The sequence below is a fragment of the Perca flavescens genome, chromosome 1 (genome assembly GCF_004354835.1).
Source record: "Perca flavescens isolate YP-PL-M2 chromosome 1, PFLA_1.0, whole genome shotgun sequence".
Classification (NCBI taxonomy): Eukaryota; Metazoa; Chordata; class Actinopteri; order Perciformes; family Percidae; genus Perca; species Perca flavescens.
Window position 1 is genome coordinate 31,446,399 of NC_041331.1, and position 17,872 is coordinate 31,464,270.

Sequence of the window (17,872 nt, forward strand, 5' to 3'; positions counted from 1 at the left end):
GTTAATGTTGTGATAAATCACAGAGTGATATCTCACTGTTTATTTGTTCAAATTAAAATGCCCTCGCATGACATATCAAACATATTTACAAGCAAAGCTTTCATTAGTGAAAGACAAATCTGTCCAAGAAACACCCTCATAAAACAAGCTGTAAATCATGTTGCAGTTTTTTTTAAACATGCTCAAAAAAAGGATTTACTGATCACTTACTGAAATGCTCATAGCAGCAGTGTTGGCCATGATTTGGATGATATTGCAGTTATTAAAAAAAGCCAGATGGCCAATGTTTGTCTCTCTGTTAAAAGAAAATGAAAATATCAGTAATAAAATTCCCATTTAACCTTTTCAAGATGAGGAAATATATACGCTGTTTAATGTCTGGTGGCTGCATAATGCTTTCATTGAGCATCAGTATTTGATGTGACTGATTCCCCGTGCTGAATATAACCTAGTATTTAGTTATTGTGCTCTGACTGTTAAATGCTGATTGGAATTCTTTAGCCATATTTCCCCCACTAGCTTTTATACATAGCATGGCTATGCTATACACATATTTCCAAGTTTACTGAGTCTTTAAGCAACATGAACTTTTCCTTTAAAAATATTTTTCAAACAGAGAAACAGTAAGTTTCTTGGCTAACATCTATAAATATTGCTGATGGATACGATTCAATGTACATTCCATTTATGAAATATTAGGGGCAACGTTTGGATATGAAGTTGTGTGCAATCCACACCTCAATTCCTCCTCTAATTCATCTAAGCTTTTCTGCCCTCCTGCTATTGATACAGATGTCTTTATAGGGAATAAAGTATAATGATTCACTTCAACCAACAAGAGAACTGAATGATAAAATCATTTTTGTGCAGAAATAACGTTTTCTTTACCTGAAATTTAAAATGGTCTTTTATTTTTGGCAAGCATCAACTCCCCTGTGAATTTAGAGACACATAGCTGTTTATTTGTGTAGGTCGATAGAAAGAGGGATTACTGGATAAAGCTGAGCATAAAAGAATGAAGCAGTTATTTTCAAAGTAATCACAGAGCACAGAGAGATGCTAAACTGAATCTCTCATTCCCCCAGGACTGAGGAAGCATACATCGAGGGAGATCTGTGACACACTCAGATTGTCTAGAGACATCGCCATCTTAAAGTGTTACTCATCTACAACATGTTTGGATCTGCAATTTTAAATTCAATTTACTCATTCACCACCACCCCCAACCACACACACACACACACACCCACACACAAATTAATAATCATTATATCAATCAACACATTGAGCTGCGCTGTGCAACAGTTGTCTGACATTTCCAGCTAGCTAATAAAAGAATATTTGCATTAGAAGATGAAATTTATCTCAGTATTTAAATTGACTCACACATTAAAGTAAAAATAATATGCTATGGCTGACTCATTACTAGAAAATAAAATGTTCTGAATCGTAACTCTTATAAAGTGTTTTCACTGCAAAGGACAAGGAACATTTTGCAAATCTCCTTATCAAAGCTTGAATGTTTGAATGCTTTTAAGGGGAAATAGATTTCCTGTAACCTACTGAGCAGGCTTATTTTATTAAATTGTACCCACTTTTCTAGCCTACTAAACTACTTGTGTCCAATTTTCTGCACCTGAAAGTTACAGAATTTCAAGGCTGTTGTGTGTATTTATGGTGAAAGGAATACAAAAATAATTTCTTGGACAAATTATTAGGAAGACCTCCTCTTCTTTTTTTAAGATTATTTTTTAGGGTTAGAAAGACCTCTTAGTATAACGCAATTCAACAGCACTACAGGCGGTCGCCTCCAAACTGACCATAAATAAACAGTTGCAACATTTGAACCTTTATGAAGGCAGGATTTATTGCTGGACTGTTGTAGCAGACTGCATTAGTTTTTAGGTGAACCTAATAAACTGTGTTTGTTCGTTATTCTGAGTCACTACTTGGGCCAAAATTGTGGAGTTAACCAGAAATCTACACTACACAACTCTCATCTCTCACACCTATGGATTATATAGTCCATGTTTTTTCCCACCACTCTGAATACAGAGCATATTATTCACCTTGAAAGTGACGTAAAACAGACATGGTATTGTGGGAGAGATATTGAAATAGCCTGCTGTCTGGATTAGCCCAAGGCAAAGAATGGGCCATCTCCCCTCACCACTATTGATTGAGAGAACAGATCATCCCTTTATGCAAGTACAGGAAAAGTATGAAAGATAATATTGATTTAATTTCGAAATATTCAGAAAACTAGAAAGTGTGATTTATATAAGCTGCCTACATTTGGATTTATATAAGTGTTATTTTTGGGAAAATGCCTTTACCACAAAAGGGAGAAAATCTTACTCATGCTGAACAATCAGTTTTTAGTGTTGGACCTATAAATAAAGGCTGTGAGGTCACATGTATCAGACCCCTGTGGGGAAAAAAGAAGCGGGCAAACTTTGTAAAGCCAAGACCAACATAAAGCTATAACTACAAAAACTTTTCTCTGTTCATTTTAAGACCTGAGCGTTATTTGTAGGCCCTACTTTAGTTTTTGAGGCCTCAATGAGTCATACTTTTCTCACTCAAGGGGCATTTAGACACTGGCAATTTCAATAACATCTTTTCTATATTCTCCATTGTCTGCACTCAGAAACAAAGAGAGGAAGCCCAGTTGTGTAGCCATAGGCCTAATGAAGTAAGTCTGTGTATAGCTTATGCTACTTACAGAATTTCAGTAAATCAAAACGTGACCCATCAATATGTCATAATTGATATGCCGCAGATCAGTCACAGCAGTGCAAATAATCATTTTATTTAATATAAATAACTTTAAACTACAAGACAATGTGAAATAGTATCACCAAAATAAATAGAAGAAAAAAAAACCTTTACGTGTATTGCAAATGGCACATCAGCAGTATGACAGTTACAGTAAATTACAATCATGATGAGCAGGAGACTGTAGACTGCGTCTAATGTATTTATTTGAACCCATGAGGCCAGATGACCCCGCATCCGTGTCCATGCGTGCCAGACATCCTCTGTATCACTTTCTGCGTTGGATGTAGCTTTCTAAAATCTTCATCAACATGTCCGCCTCCTGAAACAGAGAGGCCATAACATCAGATTAAATGTCAGAATTTCAGTCATGTTTGTGCGCAAAAAACAAAACAAAACACGTTTGGACTTAGGCTAAGTGATGCTCACCTGAGTTTTCGTGCGGCTCTCTAGTGTATCCACCTGCGCTTGTAACGCCACCTTCAGGAACTCTTGGAAAAGCTCCACGAGAGCGCTCTGCCCCGCAGTGTCTTCCAGCGCATCAGCGCCCTGCCCCTCAGCTGAAGGCAGCAGAGGGGCATCCATCACACTCTTCTTGCCCATGAAATGTCCTGCCAAATCAAAGACAATGCTCGTTAGTAGACTTCAGTTATGTGAGACCTGGAGGAGAGAAAATACCTTTTAGGGACATGACAAAATCAACATCCCGAGAGGCAGAAAATGTGATCATGTAAAAAGAAATGTAATATAGCCTATAAGGGAAATATATGACCGATTCTTTAGGTTCCATCCAATGCAAACATGACCGATTTGTCCATAGCTGTTCAATCAAAAGATGGTTCTTACCTGTAGCCCAAAGATTGCCTCTTGGATTCACTTTAATTTTTGCAACTTTATTCCTAAGCTCAGTCAGGTCGAAACTGACTGCGGCGGTAAAAGACATGAAAGAAAATAAGACAAGATAAGCAAATAAGCCACACTGGCAAACATTATTCAGCGTAAACCCTTTCATCTCAACGCGGAGCGGCGAACTGTCCTCCAGGGTGCAAATGTCCAAGTGTCTCCTGTTGGTCGTGGATTGCTCAGACGCATCCTGCTTTTATAGGCTCTCCTGTGCGGGGCGGGCTCTGTTTATGTTGCGTGTACAGCTATTATCATAAATCGAAATGTACTCAGGGGAGTTATTGTCAGGGTTTCGTTGGGCCGCGCCTCTGGCTGTGCGTATTTTACGCACCACCCGACTTATCTTTAACTCAGATGCGAATGTTTGTTGAGAAACAGCGATCAATTCTCATCAATTACACGAGCAGCAACATACCAGTGGGCAAAATATTCGGTGTGTAGACTATTGGTTCATTAAGGTTTGATTTTTATATTCTCCTGAAGGCTGAACTTATTTTTAGACGTTTTGGGGGCTGGGGATGGCTGCACAAACAGTTTATTTAGATTTAGTAAATCCCCTCAAATGCATCATGCTCTTACAATTCATATTAAACCAATCAAATATTATATGCCACAACATACATTATATCACAACTATTAATACGAGCTTCATACATACTGAAATCATTTCTTGGAGGTTGGGCACTGTTAATTGGTTGTGGCCAGATCCACAAAATGGCAGAGGTGATGAAAGCTCATGCTTCCTTCTTGAGCAACACATAGTAATTTCCTGCACAGGTCCCTTGAACCCCCTCCGGCTCTCAGGGCAAGGTCCTTAACAATGAGCAACGTGACATTTGGCCAGTTGCAGCATGGTGCTGTGATCACCATCAGTCCTCTGAGGACAGGAGAACCTGCTGGTTCTCGCTGCTAATTTAGAGCTGATAAGACAGACGGGCTCTTTGTCACTTCAGGGTGCTAAAGTTGCAAGTTTAGTGGAAGGGCTGCAGTTTGCGTCTTGCTCTTTACATAACCTTTGGCATTCTCTCTCTCTCTCTCTCTCTCTCACACACACACATATACACACGCGTGCACACACACACACACACACACACACACACACACACACACACACACACACACTTGTGATTTTAGACATTCTGCATAGCTGAATGTCAGTCTAATTAGAAGACTGTCTGGCCATCACGGCATCACTCTCACCAAGTTCAGATTAGATGAACAAAGATAGCCGGGGTTTTATGACTGCATTTCCTTAAAAGATATATATATATATATATATATATATATATATATATATATATATATATATATATACAGTAGAGGCCAAAAGTTTGGACACACCTTCTCATTCAATGTGTTTCTTTATTTTCATGACTATTTACATTGTAGATTCTCACTGAAGGCATCAAAACTATGAATGAACACATGTGGAATTATGTAGCCTACTTAACAAAAAAGGGTGAAATAACTGAAAACATGTCTTATATTTTAGATTACTCAAAGTAGACACCCTTTGCTTTTTTGATAGCACTGCAAACCCTTGGTGTTCTCTCAATGAGCTTCATGAGGTAGTCACCTGAAATGGTTTTCACTTCACAGGTGTGCCTTGTCAGGGTTAATTAGTGGAATTTTTTCCCTTATTAATGGGGACCATCAGTTGTGTTGTGCAGAAGTCAAGTTGATACACAGCCGACAGCCCTATTGGACAACTGTTAGAATTCATATTATGGCAAGAACCAATCAGCTAAGTAAAGAGAAATGAGTGGCCATCATTACTTTAACAAATGAAGCTCAGTCAGTCCGGAAAATTGCGAAAACTTTGAATGTGTCCCCAAGTGCAGTCGCAAAAACCATCAAGCGCTACAACGAACCTGGCTCACATGAGGACCGCCCCAGGAAAGGAAGACCAAGAGTCACCTCTGCTGCTGAGGATAAATTCATCCGAGTCACCAGCCTCAGAAATCGCAAGTTAACAGCAGCTCAGATTAGAGACCAGATGAATACCGCACAGAGTTCTAGCAGCAGACACATCTCTAGAACAACTGTTAAGAGGAGACTGCGCGAATCAGGCCTTCATGGTCAAGCAGCTGCTAGGAAACCACTGCTAAGGAAAGGCAACAAGCAGAAGAGATTTGTTTGGGCCAAGAAACACAAGGAATGGACATTAGACCAGTGGAAATCTGTGCTTTGGTCTGATGAGTCCAAATTTGAGATCTTTGGTTCTAACCGCCGTGTCTTTGTGCGACGCAAAAAAGGTGAACGGATGGATTCTACATGCCTGGTTCCCACCGTGAAGCATGGAGGAGGAGGTGTGATGGTGTGGGGGTGCTTTGCTGGTGACACTGTTGGGGATTTATTCAAAATTGAAGGCATACTGAACCAGCATGGCTACCACAGCATCCTGCAGCGACAGACCATCCCATCCGGTTTGCGTTTAGTTGGACCATCATTTATTTTTCAACAGGACAATGACCCCAAACGCACCTCCAGGCTGTGTAAGGGCTATTTGACCAAGAAGGAGGGTGATGTAGTGCTGCGCCAGATGACCTGGCCTCCACAGTCACCGGACCTGAACCCAGTCGAGGTGGTTTGGGGTGAGCTGGACCGCAGAGTGAAGGCAAAAGGGCCAACATGTGCTAAGCATCTCTGGGAACTCCTTCAAGACTGTTGGAAAACCATTTCAGATGACTACCTCTTGAAGCTCATCAAGAGAATGCCAAGAGTGTGCAAAGCAGTAATCAGAGCAAAGGGTGGCTACTTTGAAGAAACTAGAATATAAGACATGTTTTCAGTTATTTCACACTTTTTTGTTAGTACATAATTCCACGTGTTCATTCATAGATTTGATGCCTTCAGTGAGAATCTACAATGTAATGTAGTCATGAAAATAAAGGAAACGCATTGTGTGTGTGTGTTTTTATCTCAGGCTTAAAACAACTGTTTCATAGGTCAAGGGGCACACTTTATTTCTAGGGTTACTTGGTGTTGCTTTGTTTACTCAGGGCCACACCACAAATGGAAAGTTGACCGTGTAGAAGCTCATGCCACAACTGACATCGTACCAATAACAGAACTACACATATTCATCTAATTGTGACCACTGAAGCATGTTTTTGTGACTGAAGTTAGCAGTGATAAAAAAAAAAAAAAAAGTCCCACCTAACAGGCAATGCAATCAAGGTCTTTGATGTCAAGTGAAGATGGCATCCAAATGCAATTTCAGTCCAAGTTCAAATACCCCAATAGAGTTTTAAGTGGATCCATATTATGATTATATGTTGATCCATGAGATTACATGACTTTGTTGGAAAACCTCAGTCGAATTGACCTTGATTGCAGGTACACTTTACGTTTGCTCACAGTATTTAAACAAAGAGAATAAAAACACTCAAAGCATGTCTGCACTAATGAAAAGCTCGGCCCACTTAAAAAGAGGCAGCATGTATATCCCACTTGAGTGACCTTTACATTGGAAAGTTATCAAACAAGACATTACACCATTTAACTTACAAGAAAATATGTGAGCAACAAATTATTTTTCGCATAGGTCTGCAAATTCACCTGAGTTTGACTGGGGTTGTTACAGGTTTTGTAGAATATTTGGATTTATAAATGAAAAAACTATGATATATCCTCTTCATTTTATTTTAAGGAACCTTTTCTTTTTTTACAGATTTTCTATAAAAGAATATATTGCTCAAAATGATATAGGATTAGTAACAATTGTCCTAGAAAACGATATTTCTAAAAGATTTCCAGAAGAAATTGCTTTTTACTCTCTAAAACAAGAAGACAACTTGTTTTATGTGAATTTATTGGATTCTGTAGTAGTAAAAGCAGACGTAGACACAATAAACAGTCAACTTGTGATATGTCTTCAACATTTCCTGATCACGATTGCTCCATCAACCAAGAAAAATGTTTTTAATTCCACCACTGCAGGGTCGACATCCTCTGAAGTAGCTGTTTACGTAAAGCACGGGCCAAAACAAAATGAGACAGAGTTAAAATAATCCATAGTGGATGGTTACCAGATTTCATATTTAATATCATTCATATTCAGTTGTCATAAAATACTTCACATATCTTTTTCAAAGACAATGATTCAACAGGAAAGAAACAAGATTTAATTTTATCTTGATGAATGATTCACATTCTGAGAAATACAAATAAAGATCGAGTTTCAAAGTAAATCTAGCCTAGTTCCCACACAAAAATATTTTTAAAGCTTGGATTTTTCAAATGTAAAACACCCTATCCACATTTCTACAAAATGTTCAAACAAATGGTACAAAAAAGCCAGTTGGGTTTGACAAAGTCTAACTTAATTCTGTTTTGAAAGGCATGACTGAGGTTTCCTGGACGTAGTTTAACCTTCTTGAGTCCTGAAGTTTGGGTAACTCACTCCCGATGGACCAGCACAAAGAGACCCAGCAAGAAGAGAACAGCGTACTGCAGAATGAAAACACCGGAGATGTAACAAATTAGAAGGTCATGCAACATTTTTAAGCTTTAAAACTGAGCAAATCGTGTTACCGTGACTGGTGTGATGGGGTCTACCAACTTACTTTGAACTTGGGGTAGTCATTCATGAGAATGGTGACAATTCCAATGTATGGCACGAACCTGGAGGCGATAAAAATGTTTACGGTCAAGAAATGTAATTGGTGCATAATATATGTCTGCTTGTAACTGATAACATTTCCTACAGTACACAAATTGTCTACAACTTAAGTCACTGAATGAAAAGGGCAGAATTAAATGGGGCCAAAGTCTCTGTGCGCCTCTCGTCCATGGTCTGGAAGCTGAAGCGGGAACGGTTAATCCCTGTTGCATATTCATTTTTGAAAATAAAATCAGGCTTCCTTCTACATTCAATAACTGTCTTTCGGCCTACGCAACAGAGAACAAGCTATTTAAAATAAATCTATGTGCAGCAGAGCAAGAGGCGAAACATTGTTTCAGCAAACTATTTGAAGATTAATTCACACTGCTTTGCCATTGACCGCATCATTTTTAAGAGCAGCCACTGAAATAAACAACATGGATTCAGATCTAATTGCAAAGCCAAACAAAACAGCACAGCTGTATGGCAAAAAAAACCCAGAAAAGATAATTGTTAAGGATATCGGGTGATGACTCAGAAATGATGTTGGGAGACCAATTGAGATGACGACCAGTCCGATGATTACAAATCAAGTACAGCTTTATTCAAACAGTGAACAAACTTTCATGACACTGGGACAACCATGAGCATACAGACACGTCTGCCCAAAGATGAACCACATGTACATCATAGTGAATACCTTTTAAACACTTTTTGTGCTTACACAGCATGAGACATCTATTTCAGTTGGAACAGTTTTACTCTTAAACTACACCTTTTATGGCATGTGCTCCTAATAGATTCTCACATTCCTGGCTCCAATTCCTCTGTGTGAAAGTTGTGCCCATTCTAAGCTAGGTTTTACTGTGAGACCATATCATCTTAAACTGACTGGTCTCTAGAAAGTTCTTAGAATAGATAAGATACATTCAAACATCTGCATGCACACATACCAAACCTATCAATCCTCCCTTTTTTTTTTTATCATGGTTGAGATTCAGTATAACAGTTAATCGCAATTATTCGTATGACAATTATTGGTCAACTTAAGTTTCATGATAGTGACAGCTCTGTTCTGGCATGATCATACGTTCAAACATACACCTAGGTGTTGCAAGGGATGTATGTTACGTTGCCTATCACTCTGTCGCTGATGGTTACTGTGTGCGGAGGTGCAATTCATATTTTCTGCGCACCTGCGTGTTATCAGTCTTGTGGGCCGCTATCTATTGTCCAGTTTTCCAACAATATCGCATCATGCAGAGCGCATCTTGTAAGGTAAAGGTTGTTTTTTTTCTTCCGTACAATAAACAACCAGAATGCAGTTATTCAGTCATGCTCTGTGATTGGACATAGCACTTCAGAAAGACCTCCCTACGTTAGCCCTCTCAGCGGCTAATTGCTATCTATCTCTATCTATCTATCTATCTATCTATCTATCTATCTATCTATCTATCTATCTCTCTATCTCTCTCTCTCTCTCTCTCTCTCTCTCTCTCTCTCTCTCTCTCTCTCTCTCTCTCTCTCTCTCTCTCTCTCTCTCTCTCTCTCTCTATCTCTCTATCTCTCTCTATATATATATATATATATCTCTATATATATCCATATATATCTATATATATCTATATATATATATCTATATATATATATCTATATATATCTATATATATATATATATATATATATATATATATATATATATATATATATATATATATATATATATATATATATATATATATATATATATATATATATATATATATATATCTATATCTATATATATATATATATATATATATAACACTACAGTTGCTACATCCCTGTCATACTTCTGGACAAGCACTGATGAAGAGAATGAACTGCCTAAGTCCTACCTTGTTCAATATCAATTGAATAGTTAAGATAATAGAACAACCCTAATCCTCAAATTTTAAACAGAAAAGATGGGAAATTGCTGCTTTTTGCATATGACCTTCTTCTGAGTTAGTCACCAACCAAAGACAAACAGGAATATCATACGCAATTCCATTAGATTGTACAAGTGTTGCTTGCATTGTGTCCTTGGCAACACAAGTTTTATCTCGCCAATAAAGAATTGGGTTTAATACATACTCTCTGCTAGACTAGTCATTGGTTACAATTCTCCTGAAACATATCTGCAGGGTTTCTGCAGGTTTCACCAAGTCAAATTTAAGGCCTTTTTAAGACCATTATGAATGAATTTAAGACCTACTAGTGCAGTGCCCATGCAAAATCTGTTTTTGTGTGTGTTTTTAATAATTAGTGCTGGAGTAGGTAGCTACTACTTTCGGAGGGGGAAGGGCAATTAGAGTAATGGGCGAAGATTCAGAGGGAGGTTGGCTGGAGTAGGTAGCTACTACTTTAGGAGGGGGGGAGGGTAATTAGAGTGGCAAGAAGCTATTTATGGTTCTTTCAATCATAGATTTCTCATTTCTTATCTAAACGTCATCAAACTCGGCACTGCACACTAGGGTTGTGCATTGTCGATGGTGGCTCTCAATCGTTTCGCCGTAGCCTACGTAAGTGGCCTGATGTTTATACTTGTGCGCTGGTGTGTGCGTCGAGCCGGCGTGTGTGTGTGTGTGTGTGGAGAGTGGGTGATAGAGTGAGGGAGAAGTGAGAGAGTGACGGCGATTAGCTTTGGAGCGAGTACCGACTCTAGAGTCACAGTGAGAGAAACAAAGTGTCTTTCCTGTGCTTTCTGACCATGGTGGGAAATCTTTAGCAGGAAAAGTTAACCCTCTCCTTGATTTCACGTTGTTTATGGAGAAGGAAAACCAGGAAATGAGTCGGGAGAAATGCAACGCTACCAAGCCACGGCCGAGCAACGTGCGTCGCTGCGACGTGTAGTTACATTTTTTGAGAGGTGCACGTCCGGCTACGGCATTGGGTCCGGTGTAGACGCAGAGGGGTCTGCAGGGGGTACACCGTCGAAAACAGCCTTAAGTTTATGGACACTGCTGTGCATCAATAAGTAAGTCCGATGTCCTTGGGGTACAGGACAATGTTATGTAGGATTTATGAATGTACATTAGCAACAGTAGGCTAATTCACGAGGGTGCTATTTTATGTGTGAGCTAATATTGCGCATCTGTTCATGTGTGCTGCAAGAGTTATGTTTCTGTTTATTGAATGCGTTATTCAGTGCAAATACAACCGAGAATGTAGTTTAATCTCAGTAATGATGGTATATTAGGTTATTACTGTCGCTCTGTTAAAGGCAAACGTTCCACTGTACTGTTATTACACAGTTCATGAAGATCTGATTGAGTATAGACTTTACGGCACCGTAGTTAAGTAAAAGTGGGTCAAGTTGTAATTTACTGCATATTATGTGATTAAGATATCTGTATTATTATGTTGTTTTTTTCCAAACAATGTACTTACCCCCTAGCTCGTCCCACCACATCTTTTTTCTCCAGCCAGTGTTGGCCCTGCTTGTACAGTCCTCTGTCATCCACTGCATTGTTGTCCCCTTTGGTCAAGAACTTAATGTCTCCATTTTCCCTGTGGAAAAAGTATCAGCATGATTTTTCAATATATCCGTGTCTGGATGAGTATACGCGATGAGTGTGAAACATCACAAAGGCCTTTGTGAGCACTTGCTTTCCAATACAGTTCAATACTATCAACGCCACACTTCCACTACATGTTAAAGAAGTTCACTAAATCTAGATTGAAAACCCACCTCTACTCTTTATACTACAGCCAACCATACCACACCATCCTGTCTGCGTCCTTCACAAACAAACCTGTTCACTTATTTGTTTATTATTACTGCTTTAATGCTGTTCAATTGTTTTGTTGCTGTCGGTAATTTCTGTGTTCATTTAATTGTAAAGTGCAATGAGACCATGTCTAATGGTGATTTTACACTTTATATAAATTTGATTGATTCTCAGGTTTGATACACTTGAATCAGACTACATCAAACTCAGTGATACTGAGAGTACAACTTAATCATGGACAACACAAATAAAATATGCGTATTCATACTTTTCATGGATCTTTAGTACTCTGTGTACTATTGGGATCTCTCTGCCTTCTATCCTGAAGACAACAATCTCTCCGACTCGGATGGGATCCTCTACGCGGTTGGTCAGAAACAGCAGGTCTCCTCTGTGGAAAGCTGGCTCCATACTCCCACTGAAATGAATGGTAGATACATATCAACAAAGTTAGTTAATAGCATTTAGATCATTTAAATAGAACATTTTCACTTTTAATAAATAATATGCCAAGCCCAATGTATATCTGGCAGAATAAACATGAATTACAGGGAGTTACGAGCCGTAACATTCTTTAAACAGCAGTCTATCATCTTACTCACAGTATGATCAACAGGTCAACAGTTGATGCTTGCATACACTGTTACTGTTCACCAGCAATAGGTATGCATGAAAGGACTGTCATAGTTAACAAAGCTATTTTTATTAAGTAAATTATGTACAGACACTTTCTCTGAATCAGAAAGCGATTCTGTAAATGTGTTGCTGAAGGATCCTGTTTCCATGCACTTGCATATTGTTGGGGAAAATATGAATTGTTTTTAATATTAGTTCTGTTTTCAAAGGTTTGGATTTAATTCATTTTCAGTTGATAAGGTGGTCATTATGGTATTCTGTAGCCTCGTGAGACCGTCCTGATCTTGCGAACTCCAGTTTTCCACTCGCAGATCAGTGTGGCGTCTTGAGATAGAGAAAATTTGGAGCTGTTCGCCAAACTACCGGCCAATCAGCGTTGGTTTTGAGGCGGGTTTAGGTGTGATGCAACGAGAAGCGTCTGTCACCAACATAGGTGGTGATAGACAGATGGTTTATCCAATCAGCTAACCAGTATTTTCAGACAGCGGTAGCCCTAATTCTGTTAGCCGCTCGCTAATGCTTTTTTCTTTTGGATCCTTCTTTTGGAATATGGACCGGGAACCTGAAATGGTGCCTTTTATTCCTAAATTCTTGTTACACAAACGGCAAATATCCTTTACAGACATGTTGCTTGCTTGCTGAGCTAACGAGCTATGCTTTGCCTGCAGCAGCAGCAGCGGTAGCCTGGCTAGTGGTTGTATTTGCATACGCTTCGTTGATCTGATTGGTTGATATGGCTCATCTATCACCAACATAGGTGGTGATAGACAGATGGTTTATCCAATCAACTAACCAGTATTTTCGCCCCTTCCCAAAAGTTAGACAAACGGTAAGTTACCAGATGGATATGCCGAGTAAATGCGAAGCAATCCATCTGGCGGAGTCAGGTTAGGTATTCTGTGTTCTTGGTAATGAAGTCCTAGTTTTCTTACAGCGTATGGAGTAAAATGTGTTGCTATGTAAAACTTCAGATCTTCAGATTTTTCTGGAGAAATTAAACAAAATCTAGTTATTTTCTTGTATAACAGAGACGCAATTCTTCAAGCGCGTTGCCGACTTTAACTTAGTCTAATTCAGTCTGAGGATGTGGGTGATGCTCACCCCCATGACCGCTTAAATCATAAATATGCAGTTCATAGAAAGAGATGTGATAGAAGTTTAAAACTGCTAGCTTTTCACTAAACTAGTGAGAATGAGAAAAAAAACATTTCATTCTGTGACTGAGCAATGTCTCTACCAAAGCCCTCAATCTCTTTTTCACAAAAGAACTCCGGACTATGTCCAAGGAATTAGGTCCCGACATAGGAGTTTCACTTTCACACATGTAGCACACCACAGGAGATTGTCCGTGTAAAATGACTTTACTGGAACCCCTCGTGCTTTAGACGAGGGGTGGCGCTGGGTAGTGTGCAACAGACAGGACATGGCGCGGATTACACTGCGCCAGGGAGCCGTTCATAATTTAGTCATAATCAACAGAGTCTCTGCCGATCCTTGAATCTGTCTGACGATTTCGGCAACAGTTGTTAAGGACAGAAGTTCGTTGTCTCTCCAGTTAGACATTTTCCTTGCCATCTTCATGTAAACCACCCTCAGATGTTTGTTTTCTTCCGTTTTTGCGAGAGCACCATGAAACGTCACCAACACGCCCACTTGCTTGCTGTGAATTTTCACAATTTTGGCACAAACGGAGATTACATGGACTTTGTACTAGGGAGCTGGTGGGGTAAGAGCTCCTGATGTCTGATCCAACTGATTCGGACATTTGCATTCTCACGTACAGCTCCGTAGGGTGATTTCTAGATAATGTCAGGTTTGCAGTGCATGTGTGAAAGGGGCTTTAGTGTCTCACAAAAATAACTTACAGCTGTCTGAGGGAAAATGTGACCCCTCCCCCATAGTAATATTTGTATCCAGTCATCACACACACACACACAATAAGCATATACAGTACATCTAGTATACAAAATGGTTTCAACAGTATAAACAAAGTAATTAAGAGTGAGGCACAGGCTGAAGCAAGAAGCGTATGACTATCCTACATACTTATCAATGTAGGGTACCCTCCATATCCCAATCAATAATAAAATGAAGAAAAATAAATAAATAAATCACACTGACTGATGAGGCACAAATGTGGCTTCCTATAATAAATAAATAGCAGTCGTTGGTTACTGTTTTGTTTCTGTAGTTCTGGCATTTTTTATCTTTGCTATCTTATTTTATCTTATTTATTATTTCTAGTATATTTCTTGTATTTTCTGTTTTTGTGTGAGTGAGAATGTGTATGTCCTTGTAACTTGCTGCTGTAAAGAGAGGAATTTCCCAATTCAGGATTAATAATGTCCATCAATCTATCTACTTGTTGATTATTCTGTGCACATGTTTATGTTTATTCCCATGCAGAACCCACCACCCTGGGATTCTTTAATACTCAGGGGAAGTTAGTTAAATTCTCACAACACCAACTCTCATCAGCAGAGGCTAGAAATGCCAAATTAAGGCAACACAGAAATGTAAATCCCAACACATGTGACTCATTTACCTGAGAACAACAACAATTGGACTCTCACTGCCAGTGACAACCATCAGTCCCTTCCAGATCATCAGCGCAGAGGAAACAATCATACCAAAGTTTAGCACCTGGTAATACAACTGCAAAAAAAAAAGGAATATTAAAATTGCAAAAACCACTCAAAACATACGTGTACTTGTATACGTTAACTATAAATAACCCGATTTCAGGTATAAACTAAGCCAAGACCAACTTAGTAGTGTAAAGCTTGAATATGTTCACCATATGTTTGATATAACATGGAATTCAGTGGTGATTCACTGGTCTGACGTTAGACTTTTAGCTAACAGTGCCATGGCAATTGTGGTCAAACGAGAGGAAATAGCTAGCTTCACTGAAGTCAGGATTATTGTTTAAACAAGTCTCCCAGGTGTATTTTATGATGCAGTAAGGGGACATTTTAATAGATACGTGTGCACAAAACAGTTCACTTTCTAGGTGGCTAACAAGTGACAGAAATGCTACAGCGTTTAAAAGCGGTCGACGGCTAGTTAACGTTAGCTCGTCTCTCACCGTACAAAGAGGTGGTCGTAACATCAGAGTAAACTAATGTTCGTGTACATACCTGCCGCTTATTCATGCGACGAACATCGTCCAGAAAGTCTAAAGATAACATTGTTGCAAATACTACTGAGTAGAAAAAGCCCCTAAATCACATTAAAACGTTTAAAGTAACGGACATATGGATGCACAGTCAAGCACTGTAACTTGCATCCGAATCTTCCGGGTGCGCGCAACCGGAAGTCCCGCCCGCGTGTGAGCGCTGTGTTGAGGTGTCAGTTCAGGATACGAGAGAGAGCAGATGTGGTTTTCAAAACGACAAAACTGAAGTAAAACGTGTGGCTGCGACTCTGTGTTTCAGTAGTTTTTTTTTTTTACAGTAGTTTAAGGGCAGCCAAGAGGCGTTGCTACGTGTAATAAGGACATTAATCGGATAGATGAGTTGGATGATGATATTTCTCTGTGGATGTGTAGATAAATCTAGGCTAACGTTATATCCCGAGGCAAATTGCTGTACAGCAGTTGCAATGCAAAGTGGGAAGAGTGCAAATATAAACGTCTAAGAAAACAATAATGTGCAAATCCAAAATATGTACGATATGTTTACGTCCAGTGCAGAACAAACAACAACCCTACATACAGCAGGGTGTAGCCTACAGATCGAACTGAACCGAACAAAAGATGGATAGCTCACGTCTTTGGGTTTGTGTTTTATTTATGACTTTTTTTATTTTTATATGTAGCCTATGCATGGTTGTATGTAGCCGGTCTGTTAAACTTGTATGATTATAAAGCATAAATAAATTAGGTATAAATGTATGGGTGCATAGCTAAATGTAGGCCAATAGTTTTATATTTTGAGGATGTAATCATATATATTTGTATTAATGTAAATTCGGCTTCTATTCAGTTGTTAACTGTGAGCATGAATGCTAATAAACTCGAAATCGTTCATATACAATGCCAAAATCAGGTTAAAAGGTGAATCAAAAACATATAAACATGTTAATGTTATGGATCAGTCTAGGTGTGTAGCCTACACTATCCTAAGTGTAAGAGTAATTCAGAATGTCTATACACCCATGAATGACTCTAATGATTTCTGCTTTCAGATTAGGCTACTTGAGCCATTTTTGAGTGCAGATTAAAAAATAAATATGTCAAGCTTGGGCAAAAACATTCATAATACAATAGCCTTTCTTTCTCACTGTGAGTCAAATGAAGTAATGCTTAGGATCAGTGATATAATTATTATGACTCAGTCGGTATCATAAACCAAACAGCCACCAATAAAAACAATCACTCTGAATGAATAATTTATGACATATTAATGGATGCCTTTAATGTTGGGTAAACTCTATTCTGCAAATAAAACAATGCATAAAGTGAGTGTATGTGAGTTTACTTTCCACTACAACCTTAATCAACAGCTGGACTGTCAAAATTGTAACCACAAAAAATGAACACATGTGAGAAGCTTTCACCACCACTAATTATTAACTATTTTCTTTTATCATGGACCACATCTAATTTCCTATAGGAAGTGTGTTTGACTGAGTAAGTGATAACATAATTAGTGACCACACACCTGAAACCCACCTGCCATTTTTGTTTGTTGACTCAGCCTGTGTATTATTAGTGACACATATGTTACACTTGTTTGAGCCATCGTTAAAACGTCAGGTTTTATGTTGGCATTTATATGACTAATACTTAATTGTTTTTTTTCCCTCAGTGTTTAAGTTCAATTTAATTTCACAACATGTTCAAACACTGTGTGTTTTTCTGAATTATGTTTTGTTTTTCCCTGATGCAATGTGTTTCAGCAACACTGTTTGGTTTTCCTAGGGACACGTGTTTGCAGAGACACACATGTACAGATACTGATCAATAATGACAGGGCCCATGTTATAACATTGGACATTTACGTTACAATAAATTGTAACCCCAAGGAAAGATTTAAAATAAAAAAAAGCTCCATCTTTAGAGATCTTTATCTTAAGTTGTACATTTCTCTACTGAAGAAAAACATTAATACTGTATGTTTATAATTGTTGGTGGGTAAAACAAGTGTATTCATTAATGGTGCCAATGTTAAAGGAGTATCCTGAAAGTATTACA

At 38.6% G+C, this 17,872-nt stretch overlaps 2 protein-coding genes across 2 annotated transcripts; both read right to left on the reverse strand.

The window, feature by feature from the left end:
* Nucleotides 1-2,909: 2,909 nt before the first annotated feature.
* nmbb (neuromedin Bb) lies at nucleotides 2,910-3,830 on the reverse strand. The gene is made up of 3 exons (XM_028587463.1): nucleotides 3,625-3,830; nucleotides 3,208-3,389; nucleotides 2,910-3,100 (listed from the first exon to the last, which is right to left on the reverse strand). Exons 1-3 carry the CDS (start codon nucleotides 3,788-3,790, stop codon nucleotides 3,047-3,049), a joined length of 402 nt encoding a protein of 133 aa, XP_028443264.1. The 5' UTR covers nucleotides 3,791-3,830; the 3' UTR covers nucleotides 2,910-3,046.
* Nucleotides 3,831-7,478: 3,648 nt separating this feature from the next.
* On the reverse strand, nucleotides 7,479-16,037 carry sec11a (SEC11 homolog A, signal peptidase complex subunit). The gene is made up of 6 exons (XM_028574493.1): nucleotides 15,816-16,037; nucleotides 15,221-15,330; nucleotides 12,308-12,457; nucleotides 11,699-11,818; nucleotides 8,250-8,307; nucleotides 7,479-8,133 (listed from the first exon to the last, which is right to left on the reverse strand). The coding sequence occupies exons 1-6, from the start codon at nucleotides 15,864-15,866 to the stop codon at nucleotides 8,083-8,085; spliced, it is 540 nt and encodes a 179-aa protein (XP_028430294.1). The 5' UTR covers nucleotides 15,867-16,037; the 3' UTR covers nucleotides 7,479-8,082.
* Between the last annotated feature and the right edge of the window lie 1,835 nt (nucleotides 16,038-17,872).